This window comes from Corvus hawaiiensis, chromosome Z, assembly GCF_020740725.1.
Source record: "Corvus hawaiiensis isolate bCorHaw1 chromosome Z, bCorHaw1.pri.cur, whole genome shotgun sequence".
NCBI classification, from domain to species: Eukaryota; Metazoa; Chordata; class Aves; order Passeriformes; family Corvidae; genus Corvus; species Corvus hawaiiensis.
The window spans coordinates 14,859,019-14,873,750 of NC_063255.1; the positions used below are offsets into that span (position 1 = coordinate 14,859,019).

The following is a 14,732-nucleotide window of genomic DNA, read 5'->3' on the forward strand; positions in this document are numbered from 1 at the left end:
GATCCCATTCATGCATAGTATCAACAGATGTGACCCTTCCTCTTGTGTGGATTTAAATCCCTGTCATTAATCTCAATCCCCACCTCTGCCCAGGCTGATTGTATCACATGGAGAACAACTCGTGATGATAAAGAGCAGTTTGTGCAAAATGGGTGAAATAAGCATATTGTGAGGGATTTTACTGTAATTTATAGCATATGAAAATTTGCCCTTCAGGCGACTGTAAATCAGTTCAGATCTATGGGGTTAGTCTACCCTAAACAAAAAGATAAAAGAAAGGGTGTGAACTTTTCCAGGTATTAAAAAAATGAATTCTTTGGGGACTGTTAACTGGAAACAGCTGTTTTAAAAATGTGCTCAGAGCTGTCCCTGCAAAGTTTCTCAGCTTTACATAGACAGTCACAGTCAAAGATTTAATAATGGCAAGTATCTCTTTTCACAGTCTGGGGAAATGTAACAACCTTCAAGCTGTTTATGCCATCACTTTATGAATATCTTTTCTTTTAATCTTTATCTTTATAGTAGAAACTTCTTTCTTTCAGCTGGGCTTCCTGAGAAATCTGAAAATGTGGCAAAACCAGGGACATGCTGTGCCTCCTGCAAGGAATTCCATCAAATAAAGCAGACGGTTTTACAGCTGAAGCAAAAGGTATGAACACTGATCAGTCACGTCTTTACCAGACCTGCATGTTTTACAACAACTGAGGTTAATTTCAATGTTTGGAGCTGTCATGCAGTCCTTGTACAAACAGAGAGGATGGCAATGTATTTTAAACTCATGTAGGAATGGCATCTCTCCCTTACGCTTCTGTACAACTTGGAAGCACATTGCTGCACAAGTTCATGGAGCTGTGTTACCAAGCTCAGGCTAACAGAGTCTGGCAAACACCCATCCCAGGCTGAGCCCGGGTTTCTTGGCAATCTGTGCGGGCCGGATCTTTTCACTCACTCTGAACGCACGAGATTTTGCACATGATCCACCTTCAGAGTAAGCAAGTGCAAGACATTTCATAGATGCAGGAATATGATTTTGCATTAATAAGAGTGCTGATAAAGGATTCTTTCCAAATAGGTGTGGGAGTAAACAAAAGCATCACTAGCTTTAAATATGATTGTCCATTTAAAGAGGAAAAACCCTCAGTCATAAACCTTTTTTTTGTCTTCACGTGTTTCCTTGCAAGTAGAGAACAGTGCATTTAGGAATTTCCCCTGGAGTTTAACTGCTCCTATATGTAGCTCCCTTTTGCACTTTAGTAGGATTGAAATAATGCAAAGACCCAGCCTCAGATTTGGAGAGCCAAATGCACGTATGCAGGTGTAATGCCTTTTCTAGTGGCATCTCCTTTGAACACTGAAGTTCTCTCAAATTGAAATTCTCTGTAGGAATATCCTCAGCAATTCATGCTGACAGGCTGTAATAATTTCAGCCAGGGTACTCAATTAATTTCATTCCATTGTGTCAAAACACAATTTGGTGTATTCACTCACTGCATTTGATGTTATTCATTTAATATTAGGAAGAAAGAAATCTGCTTCATTAAAGTGACTTTCACTGAGGCTGGAGATACTCTTTATCTCCAAAATCTCAAAATATCATGTGTTCCTTCTGAATCAGTCTGAACACAAATGTGGACATGACAGAATTTCACATGTGATGGAAATTCTGTTTTTCAAAAAATTGGTAGCAGAGAGATTTAAAAATGATCCATGCTTTTGAGTGGCTGTTTCTCCTGCTGTTGTCTGTGATGCTGAGCAGGCTCACACTGACCTCCAGGGAAGGACCCGAGGGTCACATTGTTTGCTGCAAGAGCTGATTGATGGAATTAATGGAAGTTTTTTGTGTCTAACTTCTGCTGTTAGATGCTTGTGCTCAAAACTCATTCCAGGAAAACTCAGACCACTGGCACCTGTCACTGTGGGCATTTGTACAGTAGCTGTGGACAAATTAAGCAGCTCATTCTTGCTTCATAGCTAAGTCCTGTCATAGTCCATAATTTAATTTTTCCCTCAGTATCTTCCTAGTGAGACTTGATCTACTTGGCATCCTCAGAGGGAACCCACTGGGTTGTGCTCTACACAGAAAGAGCTGGAAGAGAAGGTTCCTGATACCCTCAGCAACTTTTACCCCACAGAGAGCAGAGCTTTTGTCTATGCTGAGTGGAGATCTGGCCCCATGGTGCTTCTCTGCCCAGGGAGACATCAACCCTCATGTTTCCCCAGCCACTCCCCATGGCCAAGTTCTTCTGGGGAGGATGCCTCTCAATAGCTGTGGTTAAAGCTGTTCTGTTTCGCATAGAAAAGTTCATTTCTGTCTGCCAGCGAGAAAGTTTATGAAATGAGTTTTCAGTCTTGTAGTTAAGGCTTTCAGATTTTATGAACTTTATTCAAAATTGTGGTTAGCAGAAAAGCCTGTCATCCAATGAGATGCATTGTCCTGATAGACTAGAGGTCTGTGGGCAGTCCTAGATTGATCTAAGACCTTGATGAAAGGAAGAAGAGTGGAAAGCTGAAAAGCTGGGGGGAAAATATCTGGCACGCTGACACACAGCCAACAATTAAAAAAAACCCAACAAGTAAGTTTGATCTTATTGCACAGATGTGTTTAAACATCTTAATTAGAAAGCCATGTTCCAAGTCAGTCCTGACAAGCACTGTCCAATTTTCTAAACCACAGACCTCCTAGAAACTATGCAAAACTCCAAATGCAGCATGCAAGACAGCACATGGAAGTCTTGTTTCTAGAACAATCTTTCTTTAGAATTTACCCTTGCTAATATGTGCATGCATATGGAAAAAAAAACCCCATTGTTTTCCAAGGGCCATTAAGATTTGGAGCTGTAGATGGAGAAAGCCAAGGTCACCCTGTACTAGGATCCTGGTTCAGCTAAAAGGTGAAACAGAAATTAGGCCAGTGAGTGTAGCCAATACCTAAGAGGCTGTGAGTCAACAACAAAAACACATGGTTTGGCCCAGTGCATGAAACAACCATTTTCTGGCCAGAAGATATCAAAGAGCAGTGAGCTAGACCAGAGCCTGGGTATTTTGGCACTCCTAGCGTATGCTTCAAGTCCAGCTGACTCAGTGGGGAAGCATGCATAGATGCTTTCACAGCAGCTATGTGATTTCTTTTCTAACTTACTCAGTTGTTACAACAACCTTGCTGGCAGGAACGAGGAAATATCTAAGCATCAGAAAAGAATACACTTCCGAATCCCCTTCATGATGAGTTTTTGCCACTAAATGCACCTTTTTACTCCAGTCTGACCAGTTGCAGTATAACCTGAAGAGTATTCATGGCTGGGTCTATGTACTAAGTGACATTTATTTATCAATTGATATAGCAATAGATCCCCAGAATGAGATATGTTGAGAAATTTACACACAAGCTAAAAAGACTACTTCAATTAATCTGCCACTCACCTGCGGCCACCACTCAGGAGAAGCACTCACTGATGACACTGAAAATATTCTCACAAAAACTACCTTAAAAACATAATACTCTCAGACAGCCACAGGATTTGACTTTGTGTCTCCATTTTAGCAGGGCAGCATTGGCACTGCAGAGTCCTTGGTTGATTTGTGTCTTGTAGTGGAAGTTTTGCAGCATGAAGGTCCTTGCAAGCCTTTCCTTTGTCTCCAGCCAAGAGCCTGCTCTGAACAGGGTGGACACACCTCCAGGAAACAAAACTTTGCTGACCAGAGCCAGTCAGTAGACCTTCCCATGCTGGTCCCTGGCCACTGAGGTTGTGAGAGCCCCCAATTACTGCAATTTCCTCTTCAGCCCCAGGGGTAGGGTGCTGTGACCCACAGAGTAGTCCTTTATCTTCAGTAGCCCCACAGTTTTGTCTGTGCTGCATTGGCTGGGAAGGTGGCTGAGAAAGCTGCAGGGTCACTGGTAAACAAAGCAAATGTTTTCCTTTGAAAAAGCAGAGATGACAACTCATCCCAGAGCCCATAGGTATGCTGAATCCCCATACTCTCTGTGAAAAGCAGATTCATAGAAGTGAGTGTACAAGAAACACCCTTTGGGACTTCTGTGAAAATATTACCTCATCCAGCCACTGATTTCTGCAGGGGTGGAGTGAATCTATCAAAATCTTGTAAGACTTACATCACGATGCTTAATTTGCCTATAGAGTAGTCTCTTGTCTTTGGAACTGCAATGGTCTCCAAAACATAACTTGGAAATGGCTGATAAATTGTTGTGTTCCTGTCATCACATTTTGAGTTCCAGTCTCAAAAATCAAACTGATGTTTTGGAAATGCCACCAGGAACTATCTCAGCATTTCCAACTTTTTTTTTTCCTGGCTTTTTTTTTCAGAACTGTTCTATGCATTCAACCTCAATTTACAAGCAGCACTGCCTGCCTTTAAATTGTATTCCTTAAGCAATAACTTGTTTGCCAAAGAAAATTTGCCCAGTTCAAATAGGTACTGCAGGTGCATAACGCTGGGTTTTTCCCCTGTGCATTACAAACATTAGGTTTGAAGTAATGACAGAAGAATGTATGTCAAATAATTACAGAAACATGTAGGAGCCTTGAGAACAGCCCAGCTCAGAGAACTCCTAATGGCTGACAAAAAGCTTGGTCAGATAGCAGGAGTCCTCATCTATTTTACTTAATGCAGCTTTCCCAGGCAAACGTTGCAGAATTCAGCATCAAATTATCCAGAGAGCCAAATCCATTCAAGAAGGTACAAAGCTCACCCAGGGGTAGGTCTGCACTGGTATTGCTGAAATAGTGCTTCAGCTCCATTTGGCAGAGCAAAATCCCTAAGTCTACATGCAGCCACTCAACACTAATAAACTTTTTTTCTCACTGCAGACCAGCCTCCTGGCTTGTCATCTCCCTTCAGCTGCCTCTGGAGAGACCAAACATTTGCAGAATATTACTAAATATGTTTAATTATTAAATGTATTCAACTGGATAGATGAACTTTTCATGGATAATTAAACATGTAATGAATAATGACACTTTAAACTATAGCGTGCAATTCTCCTTGCATTCTCACTTACTTTATCTTTGTGTCTCCATGCAAAGCAGATCCAGATATCTGTTTGGTTAAACGGTGTGGTTACTTTCTAGGCCCAGATTCACAAAGGATTTGGGGTTCTCATTAAAATCTATGGAATGTTAGTGGCTTGTGCAGCATTTAAGAACTTAAATATCCGAGCAAATATTGCCCTGAGAAAAGGCAATAAATGAATAGAGGAAACTTCAAACAAGGAAAAATAAGTTTTCTGAGAAGCAGCAATGAGACTCAAGTTTTTCAGAACTTGCTGCTATATCTCTCCTGAATTTCCAATGTCCTCTGTTGGATTGGCTAGCAGTATTTCCACAGTGACTTGAAAAGTGAACAGACTCACAGAATAAGAAGGTTTTTCTGATTATATCAATGAAGGATATGAATAAACATTTTATATTTTCCTGAAATATTTAAATAGCTGTTTGTTCACATGAAAGCTTAAATAAGAATGTGATTTATCAGGCTGAACAGTAAAGGTCTTACATAGATTTGTTTGTTTGTTTGTTTTGGCAGGTTGCTTTGCTGCCAAATAATGCTGCTGATCTTAGCAAGCAAATCACAGGTGAAAAAGTGCTTGCCTCTAATGCATATATCCCTGGCCCCCCAGGCCAGCCTGGCCAACCAGGCCCTCCAGGTAAGACCAGAGGGATGTGAATGTGCAATAGTGCTAGGACTAAAAAAGTAAACTTCAGTCTTCCAGTGTGATCTGATTTCATATGTTTCACATTTTGACTGATATATTATGTTTGCATTTGTGCTAAAATAAAAAAAAAAAACCTTTATGGTTGTTATGGTCAGCCTCTGCCAGTTGTCTAACATCATCCATTGTGAATCCATATGTTTCTTGGCATGCAAGCTGTGTTTGTCCTGTATGCGTTAAATTTCCCCCTCTCCCTGGGATATCTCACCTGCTTCACTTGTTATTTCCTGTATTTTAACCCTGTCTTAAAACACTCTCTGCTTCATTTCAGGAATCTCTATTGCTTTAGTTCACTATCAGTTGTAGAGGTGAAAATGTGCTTTCAGTTTGTAGGAGTTTGTGCCAACTCTTTTATTTTTCCTTGCCTGATTTGCAAGGATTCATCTGTTGGTTTTATGTCATATACCAGATCCAAAGGAAAATGAAAAGAAAATTATAACTCCACTCACACCTTCTTTGTTAGGTTGTAGATTGAAATAATGCAAAAAACAGAGAGGTCCTAAAGCTCAAACTTAATCCAGACACCTTGTACCTGGCAGCCAGGAATACTCAAAATTTTGGTAATTCTATTGAATGCAGATCTAATTTTGGGTTAGCAATAAATCCAAGGAATCTTAGCATTGTGCTGGATTTCAGAAGGATTCTTACAGAGGACTGGCAACTATTCCTTACAAGGCTTAATTTACTCCCTTCTGAATTGCACCCCATCCTCCCATTTATACCCCCTTTTGCAGTCTGGCTTTGTTTTCTGTATCTTTATCTCATTTTCCTGGAGGATGAGTATCTTCGGTCTTCAGTTTACTGTAAGTGCAAGGACAGTATGTTTAGAGGTTCTGCAACAGACTCTGATGGTACAGTGGGTTGCTTTGCAATCCCTCCAAGGTAGGCCTGACCCTGCAGGTCTCCCACCCACTGGGTTTCCCCATGACTGAACTGTCCGAGGTACTGTAGAACTCTGCTCTCCCTGAAACCATTCCTGTTCACCTCCCCTGCTGCCCCCGCTGGAAGAGTCACAGGGAGTCATCACTAAACTTGAGTTGTCTCTCTCTGAAAATCCTAACTGTACGTATTCAGTCCTGCTGAATCCTTTTCACTCTGTGCCTTTTATTCTCTATGTCTTTCATGTGCCCTCAGTATGAAGAGAAGTGTTTCCCCCTCTAATCATGAAGTGTTTCAACTAGTGACATTTTAGTGGTCTTTGTTGTCTGCAAATGTTGTTTCAGGTGACTGATTTTCTGGTGTACGTTTTCTACTGTTTCTCTTGAGCTAAACATATGTTTTGTTGCCTGAGTGCTTCCTAAAAAGTAACATGCTCTGCTGAACCAGCAGAAGTTGAAAACAATATAAAGCAAAATGGAAGAACAGAGCCTTTTTTGCCCCTAACACACTGGCTATTGCACTGGGCAAAAGAGGCACAGCCTCCCACTGGAAAGGGCTTGCTTGTGTCAGTCATGTAGATGCCAATGACCCAAAATTCCCATGAGTCTTCTGAGGCTTTCTTTTTATGAGATGTCCCTCAATTGTGATTTGTTCTTCCTTGTGTGAAAATGAGGCATTTCTGCTTTTGTTTTCATTCCCAGTCTATGTCCCTAAGCACCTGGCAGACTCAAATTCTTGTTATACACAAGATTTAATTGTGTGGTCATCTCTTGTAGCTACTGTGGCAAGGGTTAATGTTGTGTCAGATGGCTGCTGATGTGCAGATGCAGATGTATTGGTTGTGCTGTCATGGGTTTGGGTGTGTTAAAGTAACCACGCCCTTGGGTCTTTAAAAAAATGGTTGTTCCCCACTTCTTGATGAAATATCCTGAAGGCTTTCCCCAGCAGGTAACTTTTGCTTTTGATTTCAGGGGCTCCAGGACCTAAAGGGAGTCAAGGAGCTCCTGGATTACCTGGACCTCCCGGACAGCCAGGCCCTCGCGGATCAATGGGACCTATGGGCCCATCTCCAGACATTTCACACATTAAGCAGGGCAGACGGGGCCCCGTGGTCAGTATTCTTGTCTCCTGTCATGCACTGCACAATTGCCATTAGCTCCACAACTTGTGAACACTTTCTTTTCTCTTGCAGGGCCCACCTGGTGCCCCAGGGAGAGATGGTAGCAAGGTGAGGAGAGGTACTAATTTCCATAAGACGGGCTCATGCACATGTGAAGTGCAGGCTTGCTAGAGAGACCCTACACACTTGTAGTCACACCCTTACACCACCTCATTTCCTCTGCTAAGATGAAAACATCCTGTTGTCCTATTACTGGGGTCCCTGCCGGCTCTGTGGCTCACATGCATGAACGCACAGACGCATGGATGGCTTCAGTAATATTAAGCTGACGTCAAGGAGTTGAGAAGGGTCCTTGCTTAGAGTTCCACAGAAGGCACTTTATTGCTACAACTTGTGAAGGGTTCTAGAGGCAAATGACCCCGAGCACGTGACAGCTCGAGCTTAAGTACAGGGCTGTGGCTAACACCAGGAGCCAACTGGGGAAGCTGAACTGGGGTACATTGACATAACCGAACAAGGCATCCTGGGAGAGGCTTCTTTCCCTCACCATAACCACTAAGTCTTTGGCACCAGAAACTGTCTTACCAAGAACTCTCTCTGTCTCTTGTACCACAGGTCAATCAGCCACCACATTGTCCCACTCCTTCATGTCACCCTTCTGCTGTTTTGTGTTTGCAGTTCCTAAAATCTTGCAAATAGTCCTGTCAGGTTGCATGTCACACAGCATTCTTTTCTTTCTCTGCAGATTTTTTGGCTTTTCCGTGAAGAAACTTTGATGCTTTAGCCCTTGTCATTCACTGTGAATTCTTCCTGTTCATGATTCACTTGTTACTGTCCAGGAGAAATATCAGAAATGCCCCACTCTTCTACCACTAGAATAAGCAACAATTTTATTGCATTCCTCCTTCACTTCCTTTTCTTTTTACAAAGAAACACGAGCTGATGATTCTGGATCTGGGGACAGTAAGGGAGGCAAATGGTGACTTTTTGCAGAGGCAAATGGTGACTTTTTAATTTCCTTTAGTCACAGCAAACTAACTGAGGTGTAATTGATTACAGGGGGAGAGAGGAGCACCAGGACCAAAGGGGATACCTGTAAGTATTCCACACAGGAGGAATTTCCACAACAGAATCATGTTGACTACTAACTACAGGTCAGCCAAAAGTTAAATAAAAAAACTGCCAAGAGAACATATAATTTACATACACAGAAAATGTTGTTGGAAACAAAGTAATTGCCTGTTTTCATCCAAATGTTTTTTCTTACAAACCTCTTCCCTTACTGGGTGTGCGACCAAAGGCCTGTGGATGCACCTCAGCCTTACAGTGGCACTGAGACACCCTTAGAAGGCAGAACCACGCAGGGTGCTACTTAGTACAGTTCTAACCCTGCTCTCAATGGGAATTTGATCTCTAGAACCTTTTAAAATCCTGTCCCTCATCTCTCTCGGATTTGTGAAACTATAGGTTTTGAGTTCAGAAGAAGGAACGAGTATTGACAATCTGTTTTCAGGTGAACTTGTTTAAAAAAACTCTGGGGTCCCCAGCACAGGAAGGACATGGACCTGTTGGAGCAAGTCCAGAGGAGGCCACCAAGATGATTAGAGGGCTGGAGCATCTCTCCTATGAGGAAAGGCTGAGAGAGTTGGGATTGTTCAGCCTGGAAAAAAGAAGGCTTCAGGGTGACCTAATTGCAGCCTTCCAGTACCTGAAGGGAGCCAACAAGGAAGATGGCGAGGGACTATATACAAGGGCATGTAGTGACAGGATAAAGAGGAATGGCTTCAAAATGAAAGAGAGCAGGTTTAAATTAGATATTAGGAAAAATTCTGTACTGTGAGGGTGGTGAGACACTGGCACAGGTTGCCCAGAGAAATTGTGAATGCCCCGTCCCTGAAAGTGTTCAAGGCCAGGCTGGAAGGGGCTTTGAGAAACCTGGTCTAGTGAAAAGCATCCATGCCCATGCAGAGGTGCTGGGACTACATGATCTTTAAGGTCCCTTCCAATCCAAACCATTCTATGATCTATGAATTTACTTATGGTATTTTCTCATTGGTGGAGTTGATTTTTAAGAGTGTGCCCAGCAGGGTGTGCTCACTATTAAACAGCTTATTTTACTGTGTGAAGTCAGCTAAAAAGAAATAATGATTTTCTAAAATTAGATACTCTCTGCATTGTAATTACCAATATACTCAGTAAGTGATGGACAGCAGCAAGGTTATCCTATTGAAAAGACAATTGCCAAATAACAGCAGTCTTAAAAGAATTTGTTGATTAATCATTCTAAGAATGTAATTTCTGTCAGTTTAATAAACAAGAAGAGAAGGAACCAAGATTAATCTCCTCTATTCCCATGAGGTGTCAAGATACTCTTATGAAGCAAAGCAATTTTTAAGTGACAAAAGGGCTGAGCATCTTGTAAATGTAGGCTCTGTCTGCGAAAACATTTGATTCTTTTGAAAATTTTTTCCTGAGCAAAGTCGGTTGAAAACCAGACCACTGGCTTTTGGCAACTGGTATGAAGCAGTATTTTACTGAACAACCCTTGCAGGAGTAATTCTATCAGACAGTTTGAAAACTGTAAGAGCAAGGTGGATTGTTATTAATGGCAGTGCCTTGTGACTGCAGGGCCCACCGGGTTCATTTGATTTCCTATTGCTGATGATGGCAGACATCAGAAACGACATCGCTGAGCTGCAAGACAGAGTGTTTGGACACAGGACTCATTCATCAACAGAGGAGTTTCCATTACCTCAGGAATTCACAAACTATCATGACACAGTGGATTTTGGATCCGGAGAAGACTACAAACCACGGGCAACATCCAGAAACACCAGGATACAGAAGGCAGACCATCCTTAGCTGTGCCTACTGAAAAACAAAGCCTCTTTAGAATTCTTCTATATAAAAAAATGCACTGAAAATGTAATATGTATATATATATATATATATATATACACACATATACATATATATATATATATATATATTATTTCTGCTTTTCCTGAACCATGCTGCCTGTACTGTAGCTTTCCTGGTTCATGGTAGCCTCCTTGCAGAAATTCCATATCGCCAAGCCTGCACTGTGCATTGTACCTAGACTATCAAAAAAACCTTCTTAGCATATAATATGATTAAGGCATGCTCTAGCTAATAACACAGACCACAGCATTCCATCCGCCTACTTTGCATTCTATGTCCAAATGACCCAGTACCCAAATTTTGCCAGGGACAGAGGGTTAGCTGAACATCATCCCTGAATGATGTCAATAACAAATACCTTGGTCCATAGTTACTTTACGAATGCAAATAAATTATACCACTGAACTCGAGTCTCCAGCTACTGTCCCCAGGCCTAGGAGAGTGTGAGAAGTGGATCCCTGTTTCACAGTGCAGGCCACCTGTAAGTGAGACGTGTCCTCTATTATGCCTCATCATGGCAGAAAAAGGCAAAAAAAAAAAAAAAGTTGAAGGGTTAAACAAGGGTGCTGCTGCTTGATCTGGAAATTATTTGGCTTTGTGTTGCTAGAGTATCATTCAAAGACAGTCAAAAGATGTGTTTGTCTTAAACAAACACTACTTTTTCTTTACCATTGCCCCACTCCTCAGTGTGAAGGCCAGTTTTCTTTCTCAACAGATTCATGTCGGATACATTACACAAAGATGAACAAGATAAAGGGGATGTTTAAAGCAGGAAACCAAATCCAAAATGAATCAAGCAGGCTTATTGGCAAGCACAAAATATATCCCAGCCTTGCAGAAAGAGTCCAGTTCTGACATCCTGCAGGTGCAGGTCTTCCTTGGTGAAATTCTGAAGTCTGAGTGAAATCAACACCAGAGAGAAGGCCTCATGTTTGCAAAGAGCTTCCATCTGTTTTGTTCCTCTGCTGCATGAGACCAAACTAAATGGCGTTCACCAAACTGGAACACAGAGTGGCAGCATGTTTGGCTGGGTGTATGAGGAGTGTGAGTAGGTGCAGGAGTGCACATGACAAAATATTTCAACTGGTACGAGGATGGCTAAGGTGAGATACTGCACATGGGATCCTATATTATGAATGGGGATAAAAGGGAGTGCCCTTTATTTACACTGGAAAATTGGATGCACAAGTTATACCATACCTCATGGATGATGTATGTTGCCATTTCTTTTGGATTACCACAGCTGCTGAGGACTTTGCCATGCTTAGAATATAAAGGAGTATATTAAGCACAAAATTTCAATGTTGAGTCTGTGTAGCTGCTACTTCTACAGTATGTTTAGTGTTCAGTAGTGTCCATGTTACAAATGTAAAGAAAAAGTTGTTATTTTGCCATGTTTGCCAGGGCTTGCATGTTCTAGTAAAATAAATACAGGTGAAAATATAAGAAGGGCCTTTTCAGATAATACATAAAGGCTTGGATTCCCTTCCCTTCTCTGGGCCAAAAGATAGTTGGTGTAATCCTGACAGCATCACTACAGGTCAGGCTGTGTAAACAGCTGGCTGTCTAGCCTTTTCTATAACTTCTGTGTGTTCTCTTAAGAGGATGTGCTCATTCCTGTAGCCGTTTCCCAATTTCTCACTGCCACTAAGCCACAAGCAAGGGCATTACACAAGTGTTCTGTATTTCTTTTCATGTTATATCTGTATCAGTATTTACAAAGCAATGCCTAAGTTGTGGGGATAGCTGAAAAAAAATTACAGTGATCTCACCCTGTGGTCCTTGGGCTTCTCCTCTGTCTGGGAGGAGCTCTGCCAGCAGCTGCAGATCCAAGTAATCTTGTGAATCACATAATAAGGGAGACCTGAAGAAGGAACCTGTGGCCAACAGAGGGACGGTCTTATATGCAGCAGGCTCGATAAAACCTGAAAGACAGTATGAACTGAGGCATTTATGTCTTATTTTCTTAATTTCAAGCAGGCAACGGAGTATAAATTACATCATTTATGAATATGCAATTTTAATTAAATTTGTTAAATGTCAAATGTTGTACTTTTAAATCTAGCAAATTATGGAACTCTTGCATATGTTTACCACTGCACCCTGTTGGATCAGGCTGGATCCCACTAGAGAATTAGTAGCTGCAGGTTTTTGACCATGAGATACTGAATGATCTAACTTACATTAGATGAGTCACTTCCTAAGTGACTCATTTCAACTAAATTCTATTGCCCTCTGCCCACAAGGTGATGTATTCTAAAAAAGGCACTTATTTTAGTTTTAAGTTTTGCTTTTCCAAATAGAGACACATACCAAATGAGAAGTTCCCCCAGTTTGACCATCAAATTCAGGAGGAGGTGACAACTGCCCTGCCGTGTGTAAGTATCCAGGGAAGGGCTATTCTGAGACTGGACCAGAAAAGCAGGTAAAATACATATTTCACTGTAAGTACAGAAAGTTGTCCTAGAGGTTCTTGAATATAAACATAGCACATGTTCACATGCCTTTCTGAGTGGAAACCTCAGTGACTTCCCTTTCATTGGCTTTCACATTGCTTGCTTCATACAAAAAAGGTCACAGAACATGTTCCTTGGGTTTCCCCTTGTCCTTGCCCTCCTCTGTCCAGATTTTCTGCCTCAAAACTGTTTGAGTGTCAACAGCAAGGAGAGGACACTATGGAAAAGACAAGTCCACCCAACACGACATAGGAATTCAAGCAACAGCGAGAGTCCCACTGAGCCCAGCTGGCTGGGAAGGGTCAGCCTTCGGTCTGCATGCAGCTGAGATCTTTGCATAGAACTTTCTCATTTCTGATTAACTGTATGATAACTCATAACACATTGTATCAGCAACTTTTCATTCAGATTTTGCTGTAAGCACATAAAGGCTTAGAAAAGTGTCATTTTCTTCAGCATACCCAACATTTCATACAGCCAGAGCAGAGGAATCATTTCCAATCTTAAGTTTTGTTACTGGTAGCCAGAGAAGACATAACCTTGCAAATTATTTATTACTCTGTGGCTCCAAAAATTACAAACTCCCCCAAGAATCCAAAACAAGAAAGTAGAAACTTCTACAGTTGTGGCTAGTCTCATTACTAGGCTCATGCACATGACAACTTTGTTTCATATAAATGATATGTATAATTTTATTAGAAAGAAATATTATTTTGATGTTAAGACATCAAGTTATAAGCAGAAGGATAATAAAGAATTTGTTATTTTATTAATATTAGAAATATATTTAATGGAAACATTTGCAAGACTGTGTAGTGATGAGAAAATTCTGATTGTTAATGGGTTTAACAAAATCATGAATCTTGAAAATTTTTTTCTTTCAACACTGTGCCAGGTACATAAAGGTTTAGTCTTTCTTACACAGCTGTAGTTCTGACACACAAGAACTCCTATATAGTCAGAAATTAGGAAAAGGAGAGGAAAATTGATTGTAAATGGAATTAGGGTAATGCCTGGAGTTGCTGTTGGCATCACAGCTTGAATAGCCTTCTGCCTAGAAGTATTTCAGGGTTAATGTACCAAGTCCCAGAGCAGCAACAAAAGATGGGGATGGGGTCCAATTCTCTGTTAATTTCACATTAAAAAAACCCCATATGTTTGTTCCTTTTACACATTCCAATAACTATACTGTTCACTTTATTTATATATGAAATACTAAAATGTGTATAAGATGACTGTGATTTTATGATGTATTCGTAATAACAAAGATATTTTTTCTTACACTGTTGGTAGCTGCTTTTTTGTTACACATCGCCCTTTCTCTGAAACACAGTGATGTTGGCTTGAAGAAACAGATGGCAGGAAACCTCCTTACGCTGCCTTCTAGCATTTTTCTTGGAGCTGAACAATACTGTCTTAGTTCTTTGACTCTGGGGCATGTGCTCTTGCAAGCTAGGGTGGGTTTCAGTCTTTACGGGAATAAAGCACACAACCACCTCTGCTCTGTGGACGGATGGTGGCTCCTGTGCCACATCAGGACTACATGAGGTTGGATACAGCAGTCCCACCCCATGCTGCCAGTGTGTGCAGCTTCTGCACATCCTGGGGATGCCATACGGGGGTCCGG

General features: G+C 41.3%; 1 protein-coding gene across 3 annotated transcripts in view; it reads left to right on the forward strand.

The window, feature by feature from the left end:
• Positions 1-14,386, forward strand: part of CCBE1 (collagen and calcium binding EGF domains 1) — a 96,510-nt gene extending 82,124 nt beyond the window's left edge. For 2 of the 3 annotated variants that reach the window (XM_048291899.1, XM_048291900.1), the window contains 6 exons: positions 543-649; positions 5,542-5,662; positions 7,579-7,718; positions 7,800-7,835; positions 8,787-8,822; positions 10,356-14,386. In XM_048291899.1, coding sequence (XP_048147856.1) covers positions 543-649; positions 5,542-5,662; positions 7,579-7,718; positions 7,800-7,835; positions 8,787-8,822; positions 10,356-10,589 — 674 coding nt within the window. In that variant the 3' untranslated portion in view covers positions 10,590-14,386. Of the gene's footprint in view, positions 1-542; positions 650-5,541; positions 5,663-7,578; positions 7,719-7,799; positions 7,846-8,786; positions 8,823-10,355 lie in introns of all 3 variants that reach the window. The other variant, XM_048291901.1, reaches the window with a different exon arrangement.
• Positions 14,387-14,732: the final 346 nt, after the last annotated feature.